Source organism: Scyliorhinus canicula, chromosome 5 (assembly GCF_902713615.1).
Source record: "Scyliorhinus canicula chromosome 5, sScyCan1.1, whole genome shotgun sequence".
NCBI classification, from domain to species: Eukaryota; Metazoa; Chordata; class Chondrichthyes; order Carcharhiniformes; family Scyliorhinidae; genus Scyliorhinus; species Scyliorhinus canicula.
The window spans coordinates 122,743,415-122,769,991 of NC_052150.1; the positions used below are offsets into that span (position 1 = coordinate 122,743,415).

Here is a 26,577-nt window from a genome sequence, read left to right on the forward strand (position 1 = left end):
CCCATAGTCCCAAAGATGTGCAGGTCAGGTGGATTGGCCATGCAAAATTGCCCATAGTATCCAAAGATGTAATGGTTAGGGGGAGCACGGTGGCGCAGTGGTTAGCAAAATACATTTTTTAAAAAGGCGTGTAGGTTAAGTGGTTATTGGGATAGGGCGCGGCAGTGGGATTGGGTGGAGTGCTCTTTCAAAGGGTCAGTGCAGACTTGATGGGCCGAATGGGAGATTGTGGGGGATTCAGCGATGGTAATGCCATTGAACGACATGGGGCGGTGGTTAGATCCTCTTTTGGAGTTGGTCATTGCCTGGCACTTTTGTGGCGCGAACATAACTTGTCACTTGTCAGACCAAGCTTGAATGTTGGGCAGGTTTTGCTGCATTTGGACATGGGCTGCTTCATTATCTGAGGAGTCGTGAATGGTGCTTAACTTTGTGCAGTCATCTGCCAACATCCCCAATTCTGACATTATGATGGAAGGGAGGTCATTAACGAAGCAGGTAAAGATGGTTGGGCCTACGACACTACCCTGAGGAACTCCAGCAATCATGTCCTGGAGCTGAGATGATTGACCTTCAACCACCATGACCATCTTCCTTTGTGCCAGGCATGACTCCAACCAGCGGAGACTATTCCCCCTGATTCCCATTGACTGCAGTTTTGCTGGGTTCCTTGACGCCATACTCAGTCAAATGCTGCCTTGATGCCAAGGGCAGTCACTCTCACCTCGCCACACTCACTCTCACCTCACAGAAAGAAAGTTGAAATAGTAATTCTAACAGAATAAAGCCCAGCCAATCTACTATTCCCCCTTTAACCATCCCACTCTCTACCTAAATGCATACAAGACAGACACACAGAGAAGGGGGAAGAGTGAAAATAAGAAGAGGATTTAAGATGAAAAGAAAGTCAGTACATCCAGACTGTAGGATTTCCTCTGGGGAGTCACTTCAGCGTTTATTAACCTGGACCTTCACGCAAAGAATCCACTTCAGACCTGTTTCATCCTTAAGAGTTTCTTTGTCTCCCCTCAAACCCAGTCCTCAGCCTGAGTTTTAATGTAACTTTGTTTCAGTCTCACCAGAATGCACTGCAGTTTCACTGAGGAGAAAACTAAGTCTCACACCAATTGTTTCAGGGAGATTTAAAACATCAGAGAGTGACTCAGAGAAACAGCTCCTGGCTCTGATCTCAGAAACAACTAAAACTGGAAACCCAGTCTCGCAGAGGAAGGAAAATTCCAGAAAAAGCCCCGACCAATCAGCAGAGGCCACTGACAAAACCATATAATTCGAAACAGTCCATTGGCTGACGGTCAAGTCCATCAGGGTGTGTCAGCACTGATTGCCCTGGAATCTGCTGACCTGAAACGGTACCAGCTTGCAACCTGCCTTGCCTTAGGTCAGAGGTCAATCCTCAGTTCACCAGCCTTTCAAGTTAAAGGTCAAGTCCAACAAAAAGGCATAGGCACATTCGTTGTCCATGTACAAAAATTGAAATGGCAAAATAACAGACATCAAAAGGAAAAAACAGGGATTAACAGGCAGATCCTTACATTTTGCATACCTCCATCAGTTCACTGAGGCTCAAGCAGTTAAACCAATGGTCTCTAAATTGACCAAGAGAAACAGTCTCATTAAGTTAAATGAAAAATGAATCTCATGTAACCTGGAAGATACATGTTCTTGTGATAGACTGTTTTCCAAGCTCAGCCTCCAGTATTGGGTTTTATTGCATTATCACTATACTAGTAATATGGGAAACCACTGTTACACCTTTATTAGGTGATGTATGGTACGACCTGTACTACAGGTTCGCCGGTAGTCCCTGCCTGCTGGCTCCGCCCAGCATGCGGAGTATAAATAAAGTGTGTCCTCCATGCAGCAGCCATTTCACCAGCTGCTGTGGGAGGCCACACATCTTAGAGCAATAAAGCCTCAGTTGTCTTCAACTCTAGTCTTTGTCCAATTGATCGTGCATCAATTTATTGCTCTAAGATTTTCAAAAGATAGACCTCCATATCAAACCGGATTGCCTGCAGCTGGATCCTCATTCAAGCGACGCCAAAAAGGACTTTAATCACTGGCTAGCTTGTTTCGAGGCGTATATCAACTCGGCGCCAAGCGCTGTCTCGGAGGCTCAGAAGATACAGATCCTGTACTCTAGGTTGAGCTCCAACGTTTTTCCGCTGATCCAGGATGCACCGACCTAAGCCGAATCCATGACGCTTCTCAAAGAAAATTAGTCGCAGAAGACGAACACACTCTTTGCCTGGCACGTCCTCGCCACTCGCTCTCAACCCCCTGGTGAGTCCATCGAAGACTTCTGGTGGGCCCTAATCCCACTCGTCCGGGACTGTGACTGTCAGGCCGTTACGGCCACTGGACATTCAAATCTACTTATGCGGGACGCATTCGTTATGGGGATTGGGTCGGACCTCATACGCCAAAGACTGTTAGAGGGGGCCTCACCTCAGTGACAATCGACCAGTCTCGTCCGCACCGACCAGCGTGAAAATCAACGGCCACGTGACCTCTTGCCTGCTGGACTCGGGGAGCACTGAAAGCTTCATTCACCCGCATACGGTAAGGTGCTGCTCCCTCGCGGTACACCCTGCCAACCAAAGAATCTCCCTGGCCTCCGGATCCCATTCCGTGGCGATCCGGGGGTACTCTACGGTCACACTCACGGTCCAGGGCGTAGAATTCAATGGCTTCCGCCTCGATGTCCTCCCTAACCTCTGCGCTGCCCTACTACTAGAACTGGACTTCCAGTGCAACCTCCAGAGCCTAACCCTCAAATTCGGCGGGCCCCTCCCACCCCTCACTGTGTGCGGCCTCGCGACCCTAAAGGTTGATCCGCCTTCCCTCTTCGCGAACCTAACCCCGGATTGCAAACCCATCGCCACCAGGAGCAGACGGTACAGCACCCAGGACAGGATCTTCATCAGGTCCGAGGTCCAGCGGCTGCTTCGGGAAGGCATCATCGAGACCAGCAACAGTCCCTGGAGAGCCAAAGTGGTAGTCGTTAAAACTGGGGAGAAACACAGAATGGTCGTGGACTACAGCCAGACCATCAATCGGTACACACAGCTCGACGCGTACCCCCTCCCACGCATATCTGATATGGTCAATCAAATTGCACAGTACCGGGTCTTCTCTACTATTGACCTGAAACCCGCCTACCACCAGCTCCCCATTCGTAAATCGGACTGTCTATACACTGCCTTCGAGGCGGACGGTCGTCATCACTTCCTCAGGGTTCCCTTCGGCGTCACCAACGGGGTCTTGGTCTTCCAAAGGGAGATGGACCGAATGGTCGACCGGTACGGTTTGTGGACCACCTTCCTGTACCTAGACAACGTCACCATCTGCGGCAATGACCAGCAGGACCACGATGCCAATCTTGCCAAATTTCTTCACACTGCCACTATCCTAAACCTCACCTACAACAAGGAGAAGTGCGTGTTTAGCATGACCCGCTTAGCCATCCTCGGCTATGTGGTCCAGAACAGAGTTCTGGGACCCGATCTCGACCGCATGCGCCCCCTCATGGAGCTCCCCCTTCCCCACTGCCCCAAAGCCCTCAAACGCTGCCTGGGGTTCTTCTCATACTACGCCCAGTGGTTCCCAAACTATGCGGAAAAGGCCCGCCCACTCATTCAGTCCACCCACTTTCCCCTGATGGCCGAGGCACAACAGCCCTTCGACTGTATCAGAGCTGATATAGCCAAGGCCAGGATGCACGCAGCCTTTCAAGACACTGCCCTTTCAAGTATTGAGCGACGCATCAGACACCTAGCCACCACCCTCAATCAGGCAGGCAGACCGGTGACATTCTTCTCCTGCACCCTTCATGCCTCAGAAATTCGGCACTCATCCGTCGTAAAAGAGGCCCAAGCTATTGTTGAAGCTGTGCGGCATTGGAGGCATTAACTGGCCAGCAGGAGATTCACTCTCCTCACTGACCAACGGTCGGTCGCCTTAATGTTTAATAACACACAGCGGTGCTAGATCAAGAACGATAAGATCTTGAGGTGGACGATCGAGCTCTCCACCTATAATTACGAGATTTTGTATCGCCCCGGGAAGCTCAATGAGCCCCCAGATGCCCTATCCCGAGGTACATGTGCCAGTGCACAAGTAGACCGACTCCGGGCCCTGCACGACAGCCTTTGTCACCCGGGAGCCACACGGTTGTACCATTTTATCAAGGCCCGCAATCTGCCCTACTCTGTCGAGGAAGTATGGACAATCACTAGGAACTGCCAGGTCTGTGCGGAGTGCAAACCGCACTTCTACCGGCTGGACCGGGTGCACCTGGTGAAGGCCTCCCGCCCCTTTGAACGCCTCAGCGTGGATTTCAAAGGGCCCCTCCCCTCCACCAACCGTAACACATATTTTCTCAGTGTGGTCGATGAGTACTCCAGATTCCCCTTCGCCATCCCATGCCCCGACATGACGTCTGCCACCATCATCAAAGCCCTCAGCACAATCTTCGCTCTGTTCGGTTTCCCCACCTACATCCACAGTTGACAGGGGATCCTCATTCATGAGTGATGAGCGGCGTCAGTTCCTGCTCAGCAGGGGTATCGCCTCCAGCAGGACGACAAGCTATAACCCCTGGGGAAACGGACAGGTAGAGAGGGAGAACGGGACGGTATGGAGGGCATTCCAACTGGCCCTACGGTCCAGGAACCTCCCAGCCACTCACTGGCAGGAGGTCCTCCCTGATGCACGACAGTCCATTCGGTCACTACTGTGCACCGCCACTAACAACACACCCCATGAACGTCTCTTTGCCTTCCCCAGGAAGTCCACATCCGGGGTGTTGCACCCGACTTGGCTCGCAGCTCCAGGACCAGTCCTGTTCCATAGGCACGTCCGACTCCACAAGGAGGACCCATTGGTGGAGAGGGTGCAGTTGCTCCATGCAAACCCCCAGTATGCCGACATGGCATATCCCGATGGCTGCCAGGACACTGTCTCCCTCAGGGACCTGGCACCAGCTGGTTCCGCACATACATACCCCTCCAGCCCCGCGCCACCCTCCCCTCCCCCGGCGCTCCCAGCATCAACCCCACCAGGACCATCCATCCTTCCCCTGCCCACGCCCAAGGATGAAGAGGAATTTGGCACGCTCCTGGAGTCACCGAACGTCAGGCCAGCATTGACATCGCTGCTACCACTACGTCGCTCCCCGCGGAACATTAAGGCCCCGGACCAGTTCAACATATAACTGGTCCACTGGATTTCAAAATAAATTTTTGTTTGCTCTCAAATATTGTAAATATAAATTCATTGCTGGATATTGTTCTCCACCACCTCCGCCGGACTCCATTTTAACAGGGGGTGAATGTGGTAAACCACTGTTACACCTTTATTAGGTGATGCATGGTAGGACCTGTAATACAGGTTCGCCGGTAGTCCCTGCCTACTGGCTCAGCCCAGTAGGCAGAGTATAAATATATGTGTCCTCCATGCAGCAGCCATTTCGCCAGCTGCTGTGGGAGGCCACACATCTTAGAGCAATAAAGCCTCAGTTGTCTCCAACTCTAGTCTTTGTCCAATTGATCGTGCATCAATTTATTGCTCTAAGATTTTCAAAAGATAGACCTCCATATCAAACCGGATTGCCTGCAGCTGGATCCTCATTCAAGCGATGCCAAAAAGGACTTTAATCACTGGCTAGCTTGTTTCGAGGCGTATATCAACTCGGCGCCCAGCGCTGTCTCGGAGGCTCAGAAGATACAGATCCTGTACTCTAGGTTGAGCTCCAACGTTTTTCCGCTGATCCAGGATGCACCGACCTAAGCCGAATCCATGACGCTTCTCAAAGAAAATTAGTCGCAGAAGACGAACACACTCTTTGCCTGGCACGTCCTCGCCACTCGCTCTCAACCCCCTGGTGAGTCCATCGAAGACTTCTGGTGGGCCCTAATCCCACTCGTCCGGGACTGTGACTGTCAGGCCGTTACGGCCACTGGACATTCAAATCTACTTATGCGGGACGCATTCGTTATGGGGATTGGGTCGGACCTCATACGCCAAAGACTGTTAGAGGGGGCCTCACCTCAGTGACAATCGACCAGTCTCGTCCGCACCGACCAGCGTGAAAATCAACGGCCACGTGACCTCTTGCCTGCTGGACTCGGGGAGCACTGAAAGCTTCATTCACCCGCATACGGTAAGGTGCTGCTCCCTCGCGGTACACCCTGCCAACCAAAGAATCTCCCTGGCCTCCGGATCCCATTCCGTGGCGATCCGGGGGTACTCTACGGTCACACTCACGGTCCAGGGCGTAGAATTCAATGGCTTCCGCCTCGATGTCCTCCCTAACCTCTGCGCTGCCCTACTACTAGAACTGGACTTCCAGTGCAACCTCCAGAGCCTAACCCTCAAATTCGGCGGGCCCCTCCCACCCCTCACTGTGTGCGGCCTCGCGACCCTAAAGGTTGATCCGCCTTCCCTCTTCGCGAACCTAACCCCGGATTGCAAACCCATCGCCACCAGGAGCAGACGGTACAGCACCCAGGACAGGATCTTCATCAGGTCCGAGGTCCAGCGGCTGCTTCGGGAAGGCATCATCGAGACCAGCAACAGTCCCTGGAGAGCCAAAGTGGTAGTCGTTAAAACTGGGGAGAAACACAGAATGGTCGTGGACTACAGCCAGACCATCAATCGGTACACACAGCTCGACGCGTACCCCCTCCCACGCATATCTGATATGGTCAATCAAATTGCACAGTACCGGGTCTTCTCTACTATTGACCTGAAACCCGCCTACCACCAGCTCCCCATTCGTAAATCGGACTGTCTATACACTGCCTTCGAGGCGGACGGTCGTCATCACTTCCTCAGGGTTCCCTTCGGCGTCACCAACGGGGTCTTGGTCTTCCAAAGGGAGATGGACCGAATGGTCGACCGGTACGGTTTGTGGACCACCTTCCTGTACCTAGACAACGTCACCATCTGCGGCAATGACCAGCAGGACCACGATGCCAATCTTGCCAAATTTCTTCACACTGCCACTATCCTAAACCTCACCTACAACAAGGAGAAGTGCGTGTTTAGCATGACCCGCTTAGCCATCCTCGGCTATGTGGTCCAGAACAGAGTTCTGGGACCCGATCTCGACCGCATGCGCCCCCTCATGGAGCTCCCCCTTCCCCACTGCCCCAAAGCCCTCAAACGCTGCCTGGGGTTCTTCTCATACTACGCCCAGTGGTTCCCAAACTATGCGGAAAAGGCCCGCCCACTCATTCAGTCCACCCACTTTCCCCTGATGGCCGAGGCACAACAGCCCTTCGACTGTATCAGAGCTGATATAGCCAAGGCCAGGATGCACGCAGCCTTTCAAGACACTGCCCTTTCAAGTATTGAGCGACGCATCAGACACCTAGCCACCACCCTCAATCAGGCAGGCAGACCGGTGACATTCTTCTCCTGCACCCTTCATGCCTCAGAAATTCGGCACTCATCCGTCGTAAAAGAGGCCCAAGCTATTGTTGAAGCTGTGCGGCATTGGAGGCATTAACTGGCCAGCAGGAGATTCACTCTCCTCACTGACCAACGGTCGGTCGCCTTAATGTTTAATAACACACAGCGGTGCTAGATCAAGAACGATAAGATCTTGAGGTGGAGGATCGAGCTCTCCACCTATAATTACGAGATTTTGTATCGCCCCGGTAAGCTCAACGAGCTCCCCGATGCCCTATCCCGAGGTACATGTGCCAGTGCACAAGTAGACCGACTCCGGGCCCTGCACGACAGCCTTTGTCACCCGGGAGTCACACGGTTGTACCATTTTATCAAGGCCCGCAACCTGCCCTACTCCGACGAGGAAGTAAGGACAATCACCAGGAACTGCCAGGTCTGTGCGGAGTGCAAACCGCACTTCTACCGGCTGGACCGGGTGCACCTGGTGAAGGCCTCCCGCCCCTTTGAACGCCTCAGCGTGGATTTCAAAGGGCCCCTCCCCTCCACCAACCGTAACACATATTTTCTCAGTGTGGTCGATGAGTACTCCAGATTCCCCTTCGCCATCCCATGCCCCGACATGACGTCTGCCACCATCATCAAAGCCCTCAGCACAATCTTCGCTCTGTTCGGTTTCCCCACCTACATCCACAGTTGACAGGGGATCCTCATTCATGAGTGATGAGCGGCGTCAGTTCCTGCTCAGCAGGGGTATCGCCTCCAGCAGGACGACAAGCTATAACCCCTGGGGAAACGGACAGGTAGAGAGGGAGAACGGGACGGTATGGAGGGCATTCCAACTGGCCCTACGGTCCAGGAACCTCCCAGCCACTCACTGGCAGGAGGTCCTCCCTGATGCACGACAGTCCATTCGGTCACTACTGTGCACCGCCACTAACAACACACCCCATGAACGTCTCTTTGCCTTCCCCAGGAAGTCCACATCCGGGGTGTTGCACCCGACTTGGCTCGCAGCTCCAGGACCAGTCCTGTTCCATAGGCACGTCCGACTCCACAAGGAGGACCCATTGGTGGAGAGGGTGCAGTTGCTCCATGCAAACCCCCAGTATGCCGACATGGCATATCCCGATGGCTGCCAGGACACTGTCTCCCTCAGGGACCTGGCACCAGCTGGTTCCGCACATACATACCCCTCCAGCCCCGCGCCACCCTCCCCTCCCCCGGCGCTCCCAGCATCAACCCCACCAGGACCATCCATCCTTCCCCTGCCCACGCCCAAGGATGAAGAGGAATTTGGCACGCTCCTGGAGTCACCGAACGTCAGGCCAGCATTGACATCGCTGCTACCACTACGTCGCTCCCCGCGGAACATTAAGGCCCCGGACCAGTTCAACATATAACTGGTCCACTGGATTTCAAAATAAATTTTTGTTTGCTCTCAAATATTGTAAATATAAATTCATTGCTGGATATTGTTCTCCACCACCTCCGCCGGACTCCATTTTAACAGGGGGTGAATGTGGTAAACCACTGTTACACCTTTATTAGGTGATGCATGGTAGGACCTGTAATACAGGTTCGCCGGTAGTCCCTGCCTACTGGCTCAGCCCAGTAGGCAGAGTATAAATATATGTGTCCTCCATGCAGCAGCCATTTCGCCAGCTGCTGTGGGAGGCCACACATCTTAGAGCAATAAAGCCTCAGTTGTCTCCAACTCTAGTCTTTGTCCAATTGATCGTGCATCAAGTAAACAATTATGTAAATAACAGAGAACATACAGTGCAGAAGGAAGCCATTTGGCCCATCGAGTCTGCACCGACCCACTTAAGCCCTCACTTCCACCGCATCCCCACAACCCAATAACCCCTCCTAACCTTTTTGGTTGGTCACTAAGTGATGTGCTATCAATCAATACGACGATTCGTGAACGAAACTGGGGCTTTAATAAGCTAAAATGAAAGCCTCCTGGCCTCTGATCCCGAACTGGGACAAGGCTGGAGGTCGGCCACCTTTATACCGAGCCCAAGGGGGGGGCGGAGCCATCAGGCAGTGGTTTACCTCATTACACGTAATATAGTAGCAGGTTACCACAATACGTATAATATACTAACAGTGGTTTACCACATTCACCACCTGTTAAAAAAGAGTCCAGCAGGGGTGAAGTGGGCTTAAAGGTCGAGTCTGTCGGGGGCTTTGACCTTCCGCCGTGATCGCCTCAGTTCCGGCTGTGGTGTGGGCACTGGTGTCGAGACCTGCGCAACCGGGAGCACGTTGTCCTCTTCTTCACCCAGTAGTTGAATCGGAGAGGGGTAGGGGCGGGGGTGGTGGTGATGATCGCCTGCAGGTGCCAAATCTTGAAGTAGCTGGGTAGTGGTGGAGGATTACGGTGTAGGGTCGGGGGTGGTGGTGATGGTCGCTGGGGAACCTTGAGGTGCCAAATCCGGGAGGGAGACTGTGTCCTGCTGCCCGTCATGATGCACTACGTAGGCATATTGTGGGTTGGGAGCAGGACCTTCTTGACGAGGGGATCTGATTTATGACTCCACGCATGCTCCCAGAGGGGGACGGGCCCTGGGACTGTCAGCCAGGACGGGAGCGAGACCCCTGAGGTGGACTTGCTAAGGAAGGCAAACATCCGTTTGTGAGGGGTCTCATTGGTGGCGGTACACAGGAGCAGCCGGATGGAGTGGAAGGATCGGGAAGGACCTCCTGCCAGCGGGAGACTGGGAGACCTCTCAACTGTAGGGCCAGGAGGAAGGCCTTTCAGACTGTTGCGTTCTCCCTCTCTACCTATCCATTTCCCCGGGGGCTGTCGCTGGTAGTCGTGCTTGAGGCAATGCCCTTGCTAAGCAGGAACTGACGCAATTCGTCGCTCATGAAGGAGGAACCCCGATCGCTATGGTGTAGGTGGGGAAACCGAACAAAGTGCAGAGACTGTGTAGGGCCTTGATGACGGTGACAGTGGTCATGTCAGGGAACGGGATTGCAAAGGAGAATCGTGAACACTCGTCAACAACGTTGAGGAAGTACACGTTATAGTCAGTGGAGGGGAGGGGCCCTCTGAAGTCGATGCTGACGCACTCAAATGGGCGGGAGGCCTTTACCAGGTGCGCTCTGTCGGGCCGATAGAAGTGCAGTTTGCACTCTGCGCAGACCTGGCAGTCCCTGGTCGCGGTCCTGACCTCCTCGATGGAGTAATGCAAATTGCGAGCCTTGATTCAAATGAAAAAAACGGGTGACTCCTGGGTAACAGAGATCATTGTGGAAGGCCCGAAGTCGATCTACTTGTGCGCTGGCACATGTACCGTGGCATAAGGCATCTGGGGGCTCATTGAGTTTCCCAGGTCGGTACAAGATCTCATAGTTGTAGGTGGAGAGTTTGAGTGGGCGGGCCTTGCCCGCATAATTAGGGATCCACTGTGCATAATACGAGAAGAATCCCAGGCATCTCTTCAGGGCCTTGGGACAGTGGGGGAGGGGAAGTTCCAGGAGAGGGCGCAAGCGGTCGGGGTCGGGCCCTAGGACTGCGTTTTCCACAACGTAGCCGAGAATGGCTCGGTGGGTTGCGCGGAAAATGCATTTCTCCTCATTGTACGCGAGGTTAAGGAGCTTGGCGGTGTCGAGGAATTTTTGGAGGTTGGCGTCATAGTCCTGCTGGTCATGGCCGCAGATGGTGACATTGTTTAGGTACGGGAATGTGGCCGCAGCCCGTACTGGTCAGCCATTCGGTCCATTTCTCGCTGGAAGACCAAGACCCCATTGGTGACGCCGAAGGGAGCCCTGAGGAAGTGATAGAGGCGACTATCTGCCTCGAAGGCAGTGTATTGGCGGTGCTCCGGGCGGATAGGGAGCTGGTGGCATGCAGACTTCAAGTCGACTGTGGAGAAGACTCGATACTGCGCAATCTGATTGACCATTTCGGTTATGCGGGGGAGGGGTTGATCGTCTGACTGTAGTCGATGACTATTCGGTGCTTCTCCCCAGTCTTGGAGTCGGGCACTCCAAGGGCTGGTACCAGCCTCAATGATCCCCTCTTGTAGGAGTTGCTGGACCTCCGACCTGATAAAGGCCCTGTCCCGGGCACTGTTTCATCTGCTCCTCATGGCGACGGGCTTACAGTCCGGGGTGAGGTTAGTGAAGAGCGAGGGTGGGGCGACCTTAAGGATCGCGAGGCTACAGACGGTGACAGGGCCAGGGGTCCACCGAACTTTAAGGCAAGGCTTTGGAGGTGGCACTGGAAGTCGAGCCCCAGTAATAGGGCAGCGCAGAGATGGAGGAGGACACAGAGCTTAAAGTTAGTGTACTCTACACCTTGTATGAAAGGATCGCGACACAGTACCCCCAGGTTGCTACGGAATGCGATCCGGACACCAGGGAGATTTTCTGGGTCACGGGTAAAATTGGGAGGGAGCAGCGCCTTACCATATCTAGGTGGATAAAGCTATCTGTGCTCCCGGAGTCGAAGAGGCAGGCCGTTTCATGCCCATTGATCTCGTGAGTTGATGGGATCGAGACTGGTTGAGTGTGATGGAGGCGAGCTTCGGAAGGTGGTGGGTGGGCCGATCGGAGGTAGCGGTGGCCAGCGTACGACCGGGTGAGCAGGAGTCCCGGGAGGCAGCGGAGCGGTCCCAAGATGGCGGCCCCATTGGTCGCATGTGGCAGGTGGCATCGGAGGTGGCGTCAAAGATGGCGGCCCCCATGGGTTGCGCGTGGTGGATGGAGTACATGATGGCGGCGGAGATGGCGGCCCCCAAGCGTCGTACATGGCGAATGGCAGCGAAGATGGCGGCCCCCACGGGTCGCACGTGGCGGGTGGCAGCGATGATGGCGGCGCACACGAGTCGCACATGGCGGGTGGCACAGTAGATGGGGGAGGTCCCGACGAACAGCAGGCAGCACTGCTAGGCCGAGGAATTTTAGGGACCAGTCGGGCCTGGCAGACTTTGGTGAAGTGGCCCTTCCTCCCAAACCGGTTGCAAGTCGAGTTCTGTGCAGGGCAGCGTTGTCTGGTGTGCTTACCCTGGCTGCAAAAGTAGCATTTGGGGCTTCCGGCGTTGGCGGGCTTCTGGGAGGCACAGGCTTGCGCTGCACTCGAGTCGGGTGATGGCGGCGCCCATGACGTCCATGAGGGTGCCGCGTGGTCGGAGATGTAGGCCTCCATGTTCTGGAAAGCCTCTTCCAGGGAGTTTGAGAACTTCACTGTCTCTGGTAGGCCAAGCGTACCCCCTTCTAGCAAGCGCTGACGGATGTAGATGGACTTAATACCCACGACATAGGCGACCCTGATCAGCAGCTCTGTGTGATCGGCAGGCGATGCCACCTGGCAAGCACAGTTCCAGCCGAGTACCCTCAAGGCATGCAGGAATTCAGCTTATGATTCTCCAGGGCGTTGTTGCCTCATGGCAAGGAGGTGCCTAGCATACACCTCATTTACTGTCTTAATGTATTGTCCCTTCAGCAGCATTATTGCCTCCGAATACGAGGCGACGTCCCTGATAAGAAGAAAAACTTGCGGGCTCACCCATGCGTTGAGTATTTGCTGCTTCTGGAGGTCGGGACGTCTCGGTGGAGGATCCGAGGTACGCTTTGAAGCAGCTAAGCCAGTGCTCGAATGTTGCAGTGGCGTCGGCTACTTGTGTGTCCAGCTCCAGGCGATCAGGCTTGAGCGATGAATTCATCTTAAAAGTTTAGCTTAAAAAATTGATTGCCATCAATCAACACAGGACGAGTAGTGAATGAAACTGAGGCTTTAATAAGCTAAACAGAAAGCCTCCTGGCCTCTGATCCCGAATTGGGACAAGGCTGGAGGTCGGCCACCTTTATACCGAGCCCAAGGGGAGGCGGAGCCATCGGGCAGTGGTTTACCACATTACACGTAATACAGTAGCAGGTTACCACAATACATATAATATACTAACAGTGGTTTACCACACTAAGGACAATTTATCATGGCCAATCCACCTAACCTGCACGTCTTTGGACTGTTAAGTTGCGAAACTGACCCAGCCCAGCGTGCAGTCATACAGTAGTCAGCTTGAAAGCATCTTGCAGATAAGGCTTGCATCTGTACTACTTTGGGCATTAATTACTGGGAGGAAATTGCACTGGAGGAAATGTCTGTGCTTCATTAAGTTATCAAAGACAAAAGTCATAAGCAATACACAACATGCTTCATCATTCCCTTGGTGGCAACATAACAAACCTATTCTATGGCAAAAGTTAAAAGGGTTGTTCTGGGGCTGTAAAGGTTAAGGGTTTAATTGTGAGCATTATTGTACACCATGAATAACAAAGAGTACGTGTTTGTAATATTTTGTAAAGCAGTAGTCACTTTTTGAATAGCTGAAGTCTTTTCACAGGACACTGACTGACTAATCCCAAATTTCTGCTTTCATTTCTTTCTAGAAGCCTCAGCTGTCAGAGGATAACACTCCATAAGAATTTATTTTCTCCTACGTGTTTAACTCAGTCTTTACGCTTATCCAGCTCATAGTGGTGGCGAATGACAAGGAAGTAGTTTCCCAAAATCCAGTAAGTATTGATAAAATCTGAGAGTATTGCCTAGAACCAAAAGAATAATGTGACCTATGTTTCAACTTAACGTTTAACTCCGAAAGGTTCAGATAGGGATCAATTCAAAAGCGAAAGACTATGGATACTGGAAAATAAAACACAAAAGATGTTGGAAATATTCAGCTGGTCAAACAGCATCTGTGGAGGGAGACAGAAATGAAGTTTCAGGTTAAGATAACCTTCAGCATTAACTGCCTTAAGTTAGTGATTGGTTTTATAACCCTTCAACATACTGGTTCCTGAATGAGGACGTTGGTAGGGTGTTGAACGAATGTTTCACATCTGTCTTCACCCACGAGTCTGAGGAGGTAGTTATGGAACTCAGGGAAAGAGATTATGAGGTTTTTGAGCAAATTGTCATAAGGGAGTGACCAGGGTTGGAGGTATTGGAGGACTTAAAAGTGGACACATCTCCAGGTCCGAATGAATTGTGTCTCAGGATGCTATGGGAGGCGCGGGACGAGATTGCTGGGGCTCTGACCCAAATTTTTAATTCCTCGCTGGCCACGGGGGAGGTGCCAGAGGACTGGAGAACAGCTAATGTGATCCCATTATTTAAGGAAGGTTGTAGACACAAACCAGGGAGCTACAGACCAGTGAGTCTCACATCAGTGGTCGTGAAATTAATGGAGAAGATTCTGAAGATGAGAATTTATCACCACTTGGAGAGGTAAGATTTGATCAGTGTTAGCTAGCATGGCTTTGTCAGAGGGAGGTCATGCCTCACAAATTTGATTAAATATTTTGAGCATGTAACCAAGTGTCTGGATGAGGGTAGTGCAGTTGATGTTGTTTACATGGACTTCAGAAAAGCCTTTGACAAGTTCCCACATGGGAGACTTATTAAGAAGACAAATGCACATGGATACAGGATGATTTGATGAGGTGGATTCATAATTGACTTAGTGGGAGGAGACAGACGGTGAGGATAGACGCTGCTTTAGTGTCTGGAAGCCAGTGACCAGTGGTGTACCACAGGAGTTCGTGCTGGGCCCTCTATTGTCTATCATTTATATAGATGACTATGTGGGGGGTAGGATCAGTAAATTTGTGGATGACTCAAAGAGTGGCCACGTGGTTAATAGTGAGGTTGAGTGTTTTGCGTTACAGAAAAATATAGACGGGATAGTCAAATGGGTGGATAAATGGCAGATGGAATTTAACCCTGAAAAGTGTGAGGTGATAAACTTTGGAAGGAGTAATTTGACAAGGAAGTATCAAAGGTCTGACACGGGATGTTCAGAAGAACAAAGGGACCTTGGCATGTTTGTCCATAGATCTCTGAAGGCAGAAGGGTAGGTTAATAGGGTGGTTAAAAAAAGTATATGGGACACCCGCTTTTATCAATCATGGCATAGATTACAAAAGGAGGGAAGTCATGTTAGAGTTGTATAGAATTTTGGTGAGGCCACAGTTGGAGTACTGTGTGCAATTCTGGTCACCACATTATAGGAAGGATGTAATGGCACTGGAGGGGGTGCAGACAAGATTCACCAGAATGTTGCCTGGGATGGAACATTTAAGTTATAAAGAGAGGTTGTATAGGCTTGGGTTGTTTTCTCTGGAGCAGAGAGGACTGGGGTGGGGGGGGGGGGGGGGGTGGATGTCTCATATCCTTTAAAAAGTACTTGGATTTACATGGGCAACCCAAAGGTGTGCATGGTAGGTGGATTGACCACGCTAAATTGTCCTTTAATTGGAAAAATGAATTGGCTACACTAAATTTTTTTTTTAAAAGTACCTGGATGAGTGCTTGGCACACCGTTACATTCAAGGCTATGGGTCAAGTGCAGGCAAGTGGGATTAGGTGGGCAGGTCAGGGCCTTTCATGCATTGGTGCAGACTTGATGGGCCAGAAGGCCTCTTCTGCACTGTAGTATTCTGTGATTCTGTGAACATTGGGATTTACACTGAAATAAATCCAAATTTTGCGAGGCTTTGTGTAAATACGAATAATTAAATAATATCAATGTAAATGCTGTATTCAAAAGTCAGCCCTCACATAAAATAAACTAGTGACTTGGAATACTAAATATGTTCCACAGAGCAACAGCACCTCTGTGCCATAAAATGTATTTCTATCATGTTCGTGAGAAATTTTGCTAGCCACTTTGTTTTATGGAACTCGAAATGGAGTGTCTTTTTAAAAATAAATTTAGAGTATCTGACTATTTCTTTCCAATTAAGGGGCAATTTAGCGTGGCCAATCCACCTAGCCTGCACATCTTTGGGTTGTGGGGGTGAGACACACGCAGACACGGGGAGAATGTGCAAACCCCACACAGACTGTAACTCAGGGCCGGGACCGAACCTGGGTCCTTGGCTCCGTGAGGCAGCAGTGTTAACTGTTAAGTAATGGGTTAAGAGACATTGCAATTAGTTGTCTCATTTATGTTAAGTGTTCAATGATTGTCTCATTTATGTTAAGTGTTCAATGATTGACACTGATATGTAAAGGGGCTTCAGATGGCCTCTGGATCTGGTGATGTGTAGAGTTCTGTGCAGAGTCAGTTGCAACAAATAAAAGTGTGTTGGTGAAAAAGGAGCAGAACTTTTGCCTCTTCATATCACAGCATTTAATACGTCTAACAATTGGTAGCAGAGAATGGTTGCTGTGTAAATGTGAAGGGTTAAATGATGCTGGGCGCGATTCTCCGCTCCCCACACGGCGTGGGAGAATCGCGGGAGGGCCCCCCGACAAAATTCACCGCCCCCCCCCCCCCCCCCCCCCCCCCCCCCCCCCCCCCCCCCCAGCTCGGAACAATCGGCGCTCGCCTTTCTCACGGCGAACGACGATTCGACCCGGATGGGCCGAGCGGCCTGTCGTTCGCGGCCGTTTCACGATGGCGGCAAACACACCTGGTCGCTGCCATCGTGAAACGGGAGTGAGAAGCCCGTTTGGGGCTTCTAGGTGGCCTAGAAAGGAAAGAGCACCACGACTGTGCTCGGGAGGGGACAGGCCCGCGATTGGTGCCCACCAATCGTCGGGCCGGCGTCCAAATCGGACGCACTATTTGCCCTCCGCCGGCCCGCAAGATCCAAGCCGCCCACGGTCTTGCGGGGTTGGCTGAGGGGAAAGACGGCCACCGCGCCTGCGCGGGTTCGTGCTTGTCAGGGTCATGACATAGCCGCGCATGCGAGGGTTGGAACCGGCCAACCTGCGCATACGCGACTGACGTCATTAGGTGCGCCGGCCACGGCATTCTCGGTGCGACGTCCCCGCGGCCGAGATATACGGAGCGCCGCTCCTAGCCCCGCCAGGAGGGGAGAATAGGGGACGAGGAGCGGTCTCCAAGGCCGTCGTGAAACTCGGCCGAGTTCACGACGGCCCTCCCGATTTTTTTCCGGGAGCGGAGAATTCCGCCCACGCTTTTTCCAGATTAAACCAAAGAATGAAAAAAAACAAAAAGGGGAGATATGGCTGAACCCAGGATGAAGATGGCTGGATATGACTATCCTCCCTTATTTTCTGAAAGGGAATCATACGACCAATGGAGAAGTGCGGTAGTTATGTGGACTAAGGTGACTGCTTTAGGAAAGAGAAAACAAGGTATGGCATTGGCTCTTTCTTTACCATATGGCAGTAAAATCCGAAACAAAGTGCTTTCTGAGCTGGAGTTGGAAGAGTTAGACTCAGTAGAAGGTCTGGCGACTTTATTACTTTATATGGATAAGATTTATAAGAAAGATGACTTGTTAAGTGCGTATGAAGCATGGTCGGATTTTGATAAGTTCCAGAAAATGGAGGATTTATCTATGGAAGACTATATAATGGAATTTGGCAGACTATATAAAAGGCTGCAGAAACACAGGCTGGAATTTCCACAGTCTGTGTTGGCCTTTAAATTACTTGACTGTGCTAGAGTGAGAAACATGGATAGGCTCCTGGTTTTGACAGGAGTTCAGTTTACGGATAACGATACCTTATTCGAACAGATGACAACAGCTTTAAAAACATTTCTGGGGAAACATTCGATTCCAATGGCTCTGATGACCCAAATAGGTCAGCCTGCAATAAGGCAGTAAGGAAGATACACTACTAACAGGATGGCGAAATCGTATGGCTACGAACAGGCTTCAAGACTATAAAAGGAGACCGTGACAAGGAAATTATGAAATTATGAAGACAGAAACCCAGCTAGAACCAACAATAGGAGGATGAACCCCAGAAATGCACGGGGCATGATAAATCGATGTTTTCGAAGTGACTCTCAATACCATTATGCTTTCAACTGTCCAAATCGTTATGATAGAGTATTTGAAGTGACACATGACACGGAAGAGTCAGAAGAGGAAAAAGTGACCAGAAAGAAGGCATTATCCTATTAACAAGCTGTCTTACGCCGGTAATGAGGGTGTTGGTTGCAGAATCTTTCAACTGTGCTGTATTGGATAGTGGCTGCACATCTACTGTGTGTGGGATTGACTGGTTAAAATGTTATCTGGACTCTTTGGATGATGAAAATCGTTACAAGCTTAAGGATTTTAAAAGTTCCACAAGTTTCAGGTTTGAGGATGATAATACTCTGAAGTTGCTGAAAAGAGTGGTGATCCCTTGCAATATTGCTGGAGTGAATCATTTCATTAGCACGGATGTTGTATCAAGTGAGATACCTTTGCTTCTGAGCAGACCGTCGATGAAGAAAGCACACATGATGCTGGATATGGAACAGGATAAGGCAACAGGTTTTGGAAAGACGGTAGACTTACAATTTACACAGTCGGGACACTATTGTATTCCATTATTGACAAATAATATTTTAAGTAGCGTGGTTAAGGATGTCAAATGGCAGTTGACAATGTGACTTTAGCTGATAAAAAGCTTGTTGTAGTAAAACTGCATAGGCAATTTGCATATCCGTCTCCTCGGAGGCTGAAACATTTATTAAAGGATGCAGGGGTAAGGGACGATGACTATTCTAAGCTGACAGAACAGGTTAGTGATCGCTGTGAAGTTTGCAGGAAGTACAGAAGGACACCAGCACGACCGATAGTAACCCTGCCTTTGGCCAGGGATTTTAATGACATTGTGGCCATGGACCTTAAGATCTGGGATAAAGCAAATAATATATTTATTTTGCATTTTGTAGATTTAGCAACCAGATTTAGTCAATCAACGATTGTACGAAGTAAAGAAAAGAGAGTAAGTTTGGATCAAATTGTGGAAAAATGGATCGGGACAGGAATGGGTCCACCAGCAAAATTCTTTACGGACAATGGGGGAGAATTTGCTAATGATGAGTTTAGGGATATGTGCGAAAACATGAATATCAGAGTTATGAACACGGCTGCAGAAAACCCATTTAGTAATGGTGTCTGCGAAGGAAATCATGCTGTTATCGATGACATGCTTCGGAAAATTTTGGGAGATCGACCAAACTGCATGCTAAATTCAGCTTAGCATGGGCGGTACATGCAAAGAATTCATTGCAGATGGTTGGGGGCTATAGTCCTTATCAGTTAGTGTTTGGTAGAAATCCTAAAATTCCCTCCATTTTGGATGAACAGCCCCCCAGCTTGGGTAGGGACTACAATTAGCTCAGGTTTTGCTGAACGTTTAAACTTGTTACATAGCAGTAGAAAAGCTTTTTTGGAAGCAGAAGTCTCTGAAAGAATTCGCAGAGCTTTAAGACATAATGTACGGCCATCAGATGCTGTTTTTCAGCAAGGAGACATGGTATACTGTAAGAGAAACATTTCTAATGAATGGAAAGGCCCAGGGAAGATCATAGGCATAGATGGCAAAACATTTATTTTGCAACATGGTAATCAATCTGTTAGGGTACATTCATCAAGGATAATGGGTACCGATTACAAATTTTCAAATTTAGACAGAGCAGACAGACATGACGAGGAGCCAGAGTCATCTGGTACTCATGTGTTACAGAACTATGAGGACCAGTTAACTGATAAAGATAGGGTTTCTGTAGAGGAACACAACACTTCTGATAAATTAGATCAGGCTATTTTTCCAAAAGGGCAACTGCCAAAGGTTGGTACAAAAGTGACATACTTGCCTGAAGGGTCTAGTCAATGGAAGGATGCAACTGTTATTAGTAGAGCAGGGAAGGCCACTGGAAAGTATAAACATTGGTTGAATGTACAGCATTCAGGGGAGGAAGTTAAGACAATGGATTGGGGAAACGAAGTTCAAAAATGGAGGGCACAGAAACGCAATGCCAGTTCAGATAGTACATCAGATAGTGAACAGGTTCACAGGAAAAGGTCTAGAATTATTGAGAGGACATCCCGCTACAGAAGAGAAAGATCAAGCAGTAGCAGTACAGAACGAGATACCAGGCAGGAGAGGGGACGTAGTTTATCAAGATCTCGGAACAGGAGTAAGACTACGAATACTAATAGAAGTAAAGCCCACATGCACGTGAGATTTTGGTGGCTTCAAATAAATTAGATGAAAAAGTTATCAGAGATGCTAAACAGCAAGAATTGCATAGTTGGAGTGAATTTGGGGTATACACATAAGTACCGGATAGGGGACAAAAAGCTCTATCCCACAGATGGATTTGTACAGAAAAGATTCTTCCCGGCTTGTGGCAGGGGGGTTTGAAGAAAACTTAGAAGATCAAGACTTAAGGGTAGATTCACCTACAGCAGGAAAGGTTATTTTAAAGATATTCTTGGCTCTATTAGCCACAAAGGCATGGGAATGCAAATCTATAGATATAAAAGCTGCCTTTTTGCAGGGGCATCAGCTAAAGAGAGACATTTTTCTCCGTCCTCCTAAAGAAGCAGCTAACACAGAAGGGGTACTCTGGAAGTTGAACAAATGTGTATATGGATTAAATGATGCATCTAGAGTGTGGTACTTTTTTGTAAGGTCAGTCTTGTTAAAGTTAGACTGTTGCCAGTTGAAAGCAGATCCTGCAATGTTTTACTGGCACTATAAAGGAAATCTTGCTGGCATCTTCATGATGCATGTCGATGATGTTTTGTGGAGTGGGACTAGTGATTTTGAAGCTATTGTAATCTCTGGTTTGAGAAAAGGATTCAGGGTTGGAAGTCAGGCTTCCGGTGTATTTAAATACATTGGACTGGAAATCGGACAGACTAAGTTAGGGGTAACTTTATGTCAGCAATCCTATTTGGAAAGCATCAGCCCAATAGCAATTAGTTGTGGCCGGGTTTCACAAAAAGACGCAATGGTTTCGAAGATAGAAAAAGAGCAACTGCGGAGTTTAATTGGGCAACTTAACTGGTTAGGTAGACAGACTAGACCGGACGTGAGTTTTGATGTCTTAGAGTTGAGTACAAAAATGAATGATCCCAAAGTGGAAGACATGATAAGAACAATAAGTGTTGGCCAAAACTAAAAATGCAGGAGTGTGTTTTGAAGTTCCCGGTTTTAAGTGATCTTAGGCATTTGAAACTCATAGTTATAATGATGCGTCTATGCAAATTTATGTGATGGAGTTTCAAGCGCAGGAGGTTTTATAATTTTCCTTTTGGGGAACAATGGTAAATGTTGCCCTCTTGTGTGGGAAACAAAGAAAATAAGGCGAGTGGTCAAAAGCACTTTGGCTACTGAGACGTTAAGCTTAGTGGAAGCGGTGGATATGGCTTTTTATATAAGTCAGATATTGACAGAAATTTTGGGATTAGGGGATTTGGGTAATATACCTATTGACTGTCACATTGACAATAAGTCCCTGTGGGAAAATGTGCACTCTACAAAAAGTGTCAATGAAAAGAGGTTACGGATAGACATCGCAAGTTTGAAGCAGATGTTGGACAGAGGGGAAATAACAAAAATTAAATGGGTTGACAGTAGCTATCAACTGTCAGACTGTTTTACGAAAAGAGGGGCTAGTTCACAGAAACGTTTGGATATTGTGAATGAAGGACGCCTGTTTCTGTGAATGTTGTTTTTCTTCTACTCAAAAAAAAGGGGGGAATCAGGTGTGTGTTTTAGTTTCTTGAAAGTTTAGTTGAAATTTTGTTTTCACCTAATTGTTTTTTTCTCCAAGGAAGGGGAGACTGTTAGGTAATGGGTTAAGAGACATTGCAATTAGTTGTCTCATTTATGTTAAGTGTTCAATGATTGTCTCATTTATGTTAAGTGTTCAATGATTGACACTGATATGTAAAGGGGCTTTAGGTGGCCTCTGGATCTGGTGATGTGTGGAGTTCTGTGCAGAGTCAGTTGCAACAAATAAAAGTGTGTTGGTGAAAAAGGAGCAGAACTTTTGACTCTTCATACCACAGCATTTAATACGTCTAACATTAACCACTGCGCCACCGTGCCGCTCCCTAAATGGAGTGTCCTAAAGAATCCAAAAATGTTTGGACAGCCTAAAACTTTCTGTTTGTTGCTTAGAGTGGAGACAAAGTCCAGACACGCCTGTGTCACATTGACCATTCACAAGTGTTGATGTACTTTACTGTAATTAATATCACTGTGTTGCATTTTTGAACAATTGGGTTAATGATATTCCTACTTCTGTTCGCAGCAATGAAAGAAAGAATAAGTTGCATTTTGTACACCACAGGCACAAATTATTGGAAACATTTCTAAGTGTAATTTTTGGGCGCGAATGGCGGGGTGTTTCACGACAATCAGGTTGGCGAGATTGCGGCCCGTATTCAATGTCAATCAGTGCCAAATATTAGCCCCATGAGCATCTCACCATTACTAGCTGTCTCGCCATCTGATTCGCCAGACTCGAACCTCAGCACCTCGCAGTTAACGACGGGGAGCTGCTTTTAAATGTTCACTCACCGCTCATTCCCAGTCAACACATGAGCATGACAACACACAGACCTGCTCCTCGCTTTGGTGATGCAGATCTGGCCAGGCTTCTCGATACTGTGGATGTGAAATGGGGCATCATGTTCCCCCAAAAGGCTCTGAGAACCAACAACGGGGTCCACTAATACCTCCTGCAAGGAGCTGTCATTGTGGGCAGCATGACCAGAGGGACCAGTGTTCAATGGCAGAAGAAGACCAACGACTTCCACCGAGCTGCAAGAGTAAGTCACCACCTCTCTCCTGGCATCAGTTCTGCCTATCAGCCCTCAAATTCCCAAACTCCCCACCCAGTAATAACTGGTTGACGCCATGCACCCTCCCCTCATCGATCTTCATACTTGTTTCTCAGCACCTCCTGATACCCACCAGCGCAACCCGTTCATGTCCATTTGCGGTGCCCAAACATGCCACTGCTATAGATTGTCAGTCAGTACACACACTTTGCTCTGTGTGGGGTGTTTTAAACTCTTCCACCTTAAACCTTCACGACATGATGGCTCATATCTTATGTGTAAGGTTTAGGGTTTTGAGATATGAAACCCTTCTAATTTAATAACTTGGTTTGAATTCTTAATTTTTAACACTAAGGTTCTCAGTTGTGCTTGACCTACAAGGTAAGAAAAACTAGTACATTTGAATCAAGTAAAATTTAATAAGCAAGATTTTACATATACTTAAAAAACAGTGAAGACGACATAGATGTTTCTCATCTCAAGATCCGAGGTGCACCTGAGGTATTCTTTGAAGGAACTCAAGTATGAGGACTCTTGGTATGAGCAACCTCTCATTGTAGATTAATACGTTGTCCACAATACTGAGTGGTTTGAGTGGCTTGAAGTACTGTTTCAGGTTGAGTTCATTTGAAACATATTCAGGCTATCCATTAGCTATGAGGAGAGGTTGGGATCAACTCGGTTTGTTCTCACTGGAATGGTGCAGGTTGAAGGATGATCTCATAGAAGTCTACAAGATTATGAGGACATAGACAGAGTGGATAGTCAGAAGCTTTTTCCCAGAGTGAAAAAGTCAATTACTGGGGGGGGACATAGGTTTAAGGTGCGAGGGGCAAAGTTTAGAGGAGATGTGTGAGGCAAGTTTTTCCACAGAGGGTGGTGGGAGCCTGGAACTCGCTGCCGGGGGAGGTGGTGGGAGCATGTACGATAGCGACATTTAAGAGGATCTTGACAAATATATGAATAGGGTGGGAATAGAGGGATACGGACCCTGGAAATGCAGAAGGTTTGAGTTTAGACAGGCATCATGACCGGCATCGGTTTGGAGGGCTGAAGGGCCTGGTCCTGTGCTGTACTTTTCTTTGTTCTTTGCAGCATTCTGTAATTTTAACACGTTCATCATTTGTTTTCTGTGCTTGTCATATTTTGTTCAGTCTCTGTGAAGGCATTTTGCGATCAGTGAGCTATATGACTCTATATCCTCAACAAGATTTAGTCTTCATGTTCAGACTTCCCAGCAGGAATTTGAGACACTGCATCAGCTGTTGTTTGTTATTTGCCTTGCACACATTTGTCTGGCTCTTTCTTTTGCTGTCCCACGGAAATTGTCTGTCTGGTTTCCTTAACCATTTCCAATTTAACTCCTTTAAAGATGAGTTGTAGATCTGAGCAAGCCTCCTGGCTTAACAGTGAACATTCTTGATTGTGGATCACATACAAAATTTCTGTGACTCCTCTTCCTTTATGCTGGAGTTTAGCAGACCCATGACTTTCAGCTGCATGCCTCCTGGACCATGGAGTCCTATGGTTGATGGCTGGGAATGTCAGGTTTTAACTACTTTTCTGTATCTGAAAGATTTGATACTCCAAGCCAGTGTCTAACTTGAAGTTTGTGTTCTGTTCATTGGCCGTAAAATCCTCACTCCAATAGTTCACAATTGATCCTGTAATTTGACACAAGAACATTACTTCTGGTTCTTTTTTCTTCTTCTGTTTCGTGAGTGTCTTCCACTTCTCGAATGGCACTTGATCTTCTTGGCTGTTTCTCCATTTATTGTTTTGCTGAGAGCTGCTTGCTGCAGCAAAATAATATAAAATGACCATATACAGTGAATGGTAGAACCCTCAAGAGTATTGACAGTCAAAGAGATCTAGGTGTACAGGTCCACAGGTCACTGAAAGGGGCAACACAGATGGAGAAGATAGTCAAGAAGGCATACGGCATGCTTGCCTTCATTGGCCGGGGCATTGAGTACAAAAATTGGCAAGTCATGTTGAACCTTAGTTAGGCCACACTTGGAGTATAGTGTTCAATTCTGGTCGCCACACTACCAAAAGGATGTGGAGGCTTTAGAGAGGGTGCAGAAGAGATTACCAGGATGTTGCCTGGTATGGAGGGCATTAGCTATGAGGAGCGGTTGAATAAACTCGGTTTGTTCTCACTGGAATGAGGGAGGTTGAGGGGCGACCTGATAGACGCCTACAAAATTATGAGGGGCATAGACAGAGTAGATAGTCAGAGGCTTTTCCTCAGGGTAGAGGGGTCAATACTAGGAGGCATAGGTTTAAGGTGCGAGGGGCAAGGGGCAAGGTTTAGAGGAAATGTACGAGGCAAGTTTTTTGCACAGAGCAGAGGGTAGTGGGTGCATGGAACTCGCTGCCGGAGGAGGTGGTGGAAGCAGGGACGATAGTGACGTTTAAGGGGCATCTTGATAAATACATGAATAGGACCTGGGAAGTGCAGAAGATTTTAGTTTAGACGGGAAGCATGGTCAGCACAGGCTTAGAGGGCCAAAGGGCCTGTTCTTGTGCTGTACTTTTCTTTGTTCTTTGTTCTTTGTTCTCTCTTCTGGCAATAATGGCACTCTCCACCTATTTCATGTTGATGCAACCTTTTCCCGCCACAATGAGAACACAGAACAATGGCGGCTACCATTCCCTCTTCTTGTTTTCTCTGTTTGGGGATAGGTACACAGCAATTTCTATGTGTTATAAAATGGACTGTCATCCCATGTGGTCAAAACACTCTGGGAAAAGTTGGATATTTTCCATGTCTCCCTTTTATTGTTGCCTTCTTGAGCTCCATAGCCTGCCACTGTGAAGCTGCCTCCAGGAACTTGGCGAGTTTTATCTGCACCATGGGATTCACTGCTGTTGTTAAAATCCTGATGACATACAAAATCTGATTCCAGTTGCCAGTTAATTGGCATTAATTGGCTACTTGCCACATTTGGGCATGTAACCAGTTCCATTGCTTATCTGCCTCTGGGAAGAGCGCCAGATCCAACGCACATTTTTAAAAAATTCCATCTCACCTATCAACTCGTAGCTGGGAAGATTCTGTCCATTGTGTCAAAGTTAAAGAAAATTGAAAAATACTTGCTCTCTTCTCTTTAATCTGCTTACAAAGATATGGATAAACTTTGAGTTTGTGCGGTTATGTAAAACTGGTGGTAAGAAATGGACAATCTGACCTACAGCAAAAAGATTTCAGGGATGAAAATGTTGTCCAGTGGGGAAAGATTAAGCAGGTTGGGCATCTTTGGAGTTTAGAGGAATGAAAGGTGATCTTATTGAAGAGAGAAACGAGAGAGAAAATTCAAGCCAGCAAAGAAAGATGAAACAAAATGGGGGAAGAGGTTATGATCTAAATTATTGAGCTCAATGTGCAATCCGAGAAGGCATTAAATGCCCAATCAAAAGATGAAGTGTCATTGTCCTTATATCTCTTTGGCTTCCTTCACTTTGTGTATGGACAACAACTATCTTGTCGTGCTCACCTTCTCTGGGCACATTTTCCATTTTTTTATTTGCCTCATTACTATTCCCTTTGATCTGCAACATGAA

General features: G+C 48.6%; 1 protein-coding gene across 1 annotated transcript in view; it reads left to right on the plus strand.

Annotated features, from left to right (window-relative positions):
• calcr (calcitonin receptor) overlaps positions 1 to 26,577 on the plus strand; it is a 444,237-nt gene that overhangs the window by 295,856 nt on the left and 121,804 nt on the right. Inside the window, 2 exon segments of the mRNA XM_038797577.1 lie at positions 13,843 to 13,883; positions 13,886 to 13,968. Coding sequence (XP_038653505.1) covers positions 13,843 to 13,883; positions 13,886 to 13,968 — 124 coding nt within the window.